At 33.1% G+C, this 6,394-nt stretch overlaps 1 protein-coding gene across 1 annotated transcript in view; it reads left to right on the top strand.

Annotated features, from left to right (window-relative positions):
- The first annotated feature begins 3,379 nt into the window (after positions 1-3,379).
- Positions 3,380-6,394, top strand: part of Otogl (otogelin like) — a 142,624-nt gene continuing 139,609 nt past the window's right edge. The window contains exons 1-3 of the mRNA XM_042698990.1: positions 3,380-3,458; positions 4,438-4,477; positions 5,718-5,766. Coding sequence (XP_042554924.1) covers positions 3,380-3,458; positions 4,438-4,477; positions 5,718-5,766 — 168 coding nt within the window. The remainder of the gene's footprint in view (positions 3,459-4,437; positions 4,478-5,717; positions 5,767-6,394) is intronic.

Raw genomic sequence — 6,394 nt, 5'->3', positions numbered from 1 at the left:
GGAACTGTTTATTACATGCACTATATAGTTTGCCTCAGACTTTTTTTATGAACTTGATATCTCTTCACAAGTTGGTGGCTGACTCACATTTTGCCAAAGTTTCTTTGTCAGAGTAGAATGCAATATAAAAGCTGTCATTTTGACAGGAATAATTACACATAGCAAATCATAAATTCCTTTTTTTGTGTTTCTGAGTCTAAACTTTCATCTAAACCCTCTGTTCTATTGTAGCTATTCATGGAAGTCTATTTTGCTTATTTTCATGCTGACTACCATGTCAGGTAATGCATTCATAATGTAGCAGCTGAAAAAGTACTTGTGAGTTTTGTTATTGCTTTCTTTCCCTTTGTTCATTCTCCCTTTGGAACTTTTTTCTTCCCTATTGTAAGACTAGATGGAGGAGGAAGTCTCTTCCTACAAAAAGAATACCTGCCCTGGTGATTCCTTCCCTATTTTCTTCATTAGTCAGAACAAGTTGCAGTTTTTGAATACATGCAGTTAAAAACAGAAAACTAATTTAAAAATATTGCTAATACAACCTTTGAATGTTCACATTTATTCAGTGAAAATTGCTGTGGTGATTTTGAATAACAAGTTTAAAGCTATTAATTATAATGCAAGATGACAATTCAGACATATTACATCTTAATTTCACAAAATATTAATGATTATATGAGAATGGTATTTTTCATATAGCTTTATGTTGCTAAATACCTATCCTTTCTCAGCAAATTCTTGGAATATAATAAAACATTACTTTTTTTTTGTTATTATAAAAGTGATGCACGGAGGGGTTACAGTTACATAAGTCAGGTAAGGAGATTTCTTTTTGGACAATGTTACCCCTTCCCTCACTCTCTCCCAGATTTTCACTCCCATCTCCACCCATAAGTTGTATAGTTCATTTCAACATAGTGTCTGGTGAGTATAACTGCTGCATTTGTTTACCCATAATCATTAATATATTTTTTATGTGTGTTGGTGCTGGGGCTTGAACTCAGGGTATGGGCGCTATCCCTGAGCTTTTTTGTTCAAGACTAGAGCTCTACCACTTAAGCCACAGCTTCTACTTCTGGCTTTTTGTGGTTAATTGGAGATAAGAAAGTGTCTCAGGGACTTTCTTGCTTCCAACCATGATCATTAGCTCTCATCCTCTAAGCTAGGAGTATTGGGATGAGCCATTCATGGATGCCTAGCAAAAACATTTATTTTATTAAATTATAAAATTCAGCTTTTATTTCTACTGTAGAGTATTGTTCTATATGTGTACCACTCATAAAAATGTTTAAGCTCAAATAAAAATTTAAAATGTTACTAGATTGAGAAAAACTCTGAAATATGATTTATACATCATTCAATTTGTAGGTTTATTTATGTGGGAGACTAGGAAGCCAAAACAAAATATTGTAATTTAGAGACTTAATAATGTATTTTGATCATAAATATTTTACTTAAAATTTTTCTCCTGTTAGTTAAAGAAATTCTTTGGAGGATATTATTGTGTTGTAGATTGATTTCAACCTTGTTTTGCTTTTGGTCAGTCATGGGGCTTGAACTCAGGGCCTAAGCACTGTCCCTGAGCTTTTTGGCTCAAGGCTAGCACTCTACCACTTTGAACAATGGCTCCAGTTCCAGATTTCAGGTAGTTAATTGGAAATAAGATTTTTAAGAACTTTCTTACTCTGCTTGGCAAGAAAAGTACTCATTACTTTACTCAAAAAACTGTAACCCCTCTGTTCAACATCTTTACAATAAATTTTTTTTTTTGTCTTTGAACTGCAATCCTCAGATGTCAGCCTCCCGAGTAGCTGGGATTACACCAGTGCTTGGCTTCAACCTTAACTTTTTACCTGATTTTGTATTTGCAAATCTTTTATTTCTTTTGTGGACAGATTTATGAGTACAATATATTACATCTTATGTATGGTCTTTGTGTTCTCTGGAAAGAGGGCACTCATACCAGTATCATGTAGCTTTTGATATCATGAAACCTTAGGTCTAATGAGTCTAAAACAAATTAGGATCAAAATAAAACTTATTAGATGTATAAACATCTCCTGAACAGACTAGCTTGTAGTTTTGATTTTGATCGACTAGATTTGTTATTTTGGACCAATATTCAGAATGTAAGTACAAAATTATTGAGTTATCTGCTTTGAGTTAGACAATTATCTAATGATTTCAAAAGAAATAGACAAGTTTACCTTTCAATAAATATTAACAAACATATGCTTCACTTGTAAGCATATTAAAATTTTAAAGTGAATATTTGAATATCAAGGATATGTCACAGGAAAGAAAACACTTATTGGAAAAGATATACTGAGTAACACAGGATAAAAAGTGCTGTTCAGTTTTGACTCAGAAACTACTTCCTTAGTAACTGGACACTTCTTAACTGCTACATCCTCATTTGTTAAAGGAGTCTGCTAGTAGTGAAGGTATGTCATAAATCCACTATAGGACATGCACAGCCAGGGCTTCCATTCATCTCTAGGCTTGGGCTTAGGTTATCTGTGGGATACACATTATGAAATATTAGAGCACTTCTATGATGCCATTCTAGGCAGTCAGTTACTTCCAGAGAAAACTTCTCTTCCTCCTAGATTAAGAAGTTTTTTTTTTTTTGTCATCTAATTGGGTACTTATCATAAAGGGTCAAAAACAGTATAAGAAAGGAATGTTTTGGGGGTCAGGTAAATGACTTTATTTTCTTTATGAAAGCCATATATTAGAATAACAACTCTCGTTCCCTCTTAAAGTCTGCTTTTGTTACAGAATAATTAACAAGAGGATCTGTGAGCCTGAGGAAGTATCAACTTATACTAAATTATAATGGATTTGAACTGAAAGTACATGCACTTAGTTTTGATTTTAGTTTAGTTTTTAAAATTCTTTAAGAAATAGTTGTTCTAAGGAAAATTATAGGAATTTGCAACCCCTTGTTCCAAAGAATTCTATTTATGACTTAAAAATATCTAATAACATAGAGAACTGTAAGAGACATCAACAAGTATTTTATCATACTACTGTTTCAGAAGCTATGAATGGCTGATACACACACACACACACACACACACACACACACACACACACAATGAGTGTGATGGGCAGGTGTATGGCAGAGTGTAACTAATACCACCAGCTCAGGTAAAAAGCTGCCATGAATTGCTAATGAGAGACTCAGGCAAAGGGTTGTCTGCAAGTTCTAAAGCTCCAGATGCTGTATGTAGCTAGAAAGTCTACAGTATTTTTTGCATTACTTTGTTACATAACTGTATTAGAGTTTGAACACAGCATAAATATACTTACTTCTAAGATGACTTCATACTTAAGACCAACAATTTGATTACATTTCAGGGAGAAAGGCTACACTGAAATGACCATTGTGAGAAAATTGAATTTAATGATACCTTTGAGTGTTTTCTTGCTTCACACATTGCTGCTTTCTTTACAAGGTAAGAACCTATATTACATTTATCATTCCTTTATCTCCATGTCAATATAGTTTGTATTTATATTATAAAGCATTTTGAGGTCATTACAATGAATATGTAAAAATGATACTCAAACTATCATATTGAAAATTCTCTATAATGTAGAAAATTTAGACTTTTAAATTAATTTTAGAAATTTAAGTGTCTGTTTAAAATATGCTTTTATTATGATATACTCTGATTCTCATTTTTCTCTTTAATTTATCTAGAATTGCTTTCTATTTATAACTTAATCATTTGGATTTAAAAATAGACATTGACCTGAACTTTCTTCAGGCCAGCAGACTCAGAATTGGTTAAAAAAAAGAGGGGGAAAAAAGAGAAAAGAGTTTTTAAAGGAAGAATGAGATTATCATTCGAGGCTAATAATGGGTTTTCAATTATTTTTATAGCAACTTTACTTTTAACAAATCTTTTTTCTGGAGAAGGCATTTATTTACTTATAGTTCTTAGTTTTTAATCTCTACAAAGGGCTTTCTGTTTTGAAACTTGAATGAGAAATGGGAGAAATTGCTGAATTGTAAAAGATAAGCAAGGTCAAAGTTGCTATTTACTATTTCTAATAATGACTTCCCCCATTGAGAAAGATCACAGAATATTCAGTTAGAGGGACATTGGAGATCAATTTGTACAACACCATCATTCTGTGGTGTTTGGTAAGACTAGGACTTAAACTAAGATCTTTGATTTTTTTCTGTCATACTGAAATGTTTATGCAGTGACTGTGTAAATCCATACACACTGCCCACAGCTTTTAAATTATCAGTCATACCAATGTCGCACACAAAATACATTGTTCAGAAACTTCTACAGAGTGAAAAAATAAATAACAGTAAATCTCAACCTAAATGTGAGATGTGTTAAATAACACTGGCCAAGATAATTACATTATTTTTCATTATTACATATAAATAAATAAATACTTATTTGTTTCTGGCAGGTGATATTGGTGCATCATCCATCCAGACGGGAAAATGGAAGTGAGTGTTTCTTCTTTATGCCCTGTAAAGTATAAAGTTCATGGGAGAAGGCAAACTCAGCAGATAACTTATAATTGCTCTTGAAAAGTCAAATATTTTACCATAAGACATGGGTTGTAGCTTTTGAAAACATTTCCACAAATTCACAGTGATTAGATATACATTTCCTTAGTTATAAAGCAAAAATATTTCCTTTCAATTATAAAGAGGAGTCCTTTGATTTCCTCTGACTATACATACATCACTTTTATTTCAAAGACATTATTTTAATTCAAACATGTATAAAGATGTTACATTCAGTAATATGTCCCTAAAATTGTTATTATTAATATAGTTGATTTAAATGTGCTGTATTTGTAATATAGAGTAAAATGGAACTTAATGGTAAAAAGAATAAGGTGATTTGCATAATAAATGATGGTCATCATTAAATTGCTTAATGAAATGGATAATTCTATAACCAGTTTGATTTTGAATACAATTATTATCTATAAGTACAACACAAAGATATGAAAAACATGAAGCAATGTATATTTCAGTGAATTAATCGCTTAATTTTTTGGGGGGGTGGTCCGGACGTGGGGCCTGAACTCTGGGCCTGGGTGCTGTCCCTCAGCTCTTCAGCTCAAGACTAGTGCTCTACCACTTGAGCCACAGCGTCACTTCTGGCTTTTTTCTTTTTTCTTATGTGGTGCTGAGGAATCGAACCCAGGGCCTCAGGCATGCAAAGCAAGTGCGCTACCACTGAGCCACCTTCCCAGCCCCTTAATCACTTAATGTTATGCATTTCAATTTGTTACCCTCACATTTATATTATCTATCTGCCTTTTATGACATGAAACAGGACAGAATTGAGTATTATTTGAAAAAAGTGATCTTGTCAAATACTGACTTCCCAGCTTTATGAAGTCATGTGGAAAAAGTATTGTACTGTTTAGAATTACAATCTTACATCCTTTTCTTTATTTCTGTTGCTCCAAGTTCCTTCCTAAAATTCAGTTTACATCAGACACTAGAGAGATCTGGGGACACTCCCAAATTTTGTAAAATGAGACAGCGCCACAACCCAAATCTAACCCTTACAAAAAGGGGAGGGGGACCTTTTAAATGTTAAACCAAGAAAGACCTCTTTGATAAAGTGATGGAAATCAGGAGGAAAACACCAGCTGTCTCTTGGGAAAGACATGTTCAGGTTGCCTAAGGGCTTTTGACTATACAAGTTCTTTTTGTTTCCTTCCAGAAATGAGTTTAATGAAAATCGACAGAAAAGAGCTCTTTTAGCAGCACAGGTAGGCTACGCCTCAGATGGAGAGAGGCAGAGAAATAATCCATTCTGCTTTGGACTGCGCTGTCACTCCAACAATGAGACCTTTGTGGAGGGAAATAAAATGCTAGCAACAAGACAGGAAGGAGGAGGAAGAGGCAAAGTCACTTTTCTGCTGCTTTTTGCGACTCTCCAATTAATAGTTCTCTTTGCTGTTTTTGTTACCTACTTATAGGCTTGAAGTATTTATGGGGATCAAATTCCATCTACTTGCTGGAACATTTGAATTTACTTTGAAAGAAAATACAGTATCAGGAGAACAATGCAGAAATAAGCAAAGAAAGATGGAAACATTATGAGCCAAATACTGCAAAAAGAACATCAACATATCCTATGTCTTAGAAATAGATGTTATTTTTTTCTAAAAAGTGTAACTGACAAGTATCTCTGAGGAAGTAATTGATTTTTTTTTTTTTTTTTGGAGCAGTGTAGCATTGAGTTTCAAGGAACCTTTTTGCCTGGGTTCTTTCTTATAAGGAATACTGAATAACATAATTGCATTATGTTCAAATGAATATTTCACTTTTAAGACAGATAACAAAATAGACATTCTTTGTAAAGGTACTATTTTAAAAAGTAATATGATTTGAATA

This window comes from Dipodomys spectabilis, unplaced genomic scaffold (assembly GCF_019054845.1).
Source record: "Dipodomys spectabilis isolate Male_0828 unplaced genomic scaffold, ASM1905484v1 ptg000234l, whole genome shotgun sequence".
Classification (NCBI taxonomy): domain Eukaryota; kingdom Metazoa; phylum Chordata; class Mammalia; order Rodentia; family Heteromyidae; genus Dipodomys; species Dipodomys spectabilis.
This window is presented reverse-complemented; position numbering and strand designations above follow the sequence as displayed.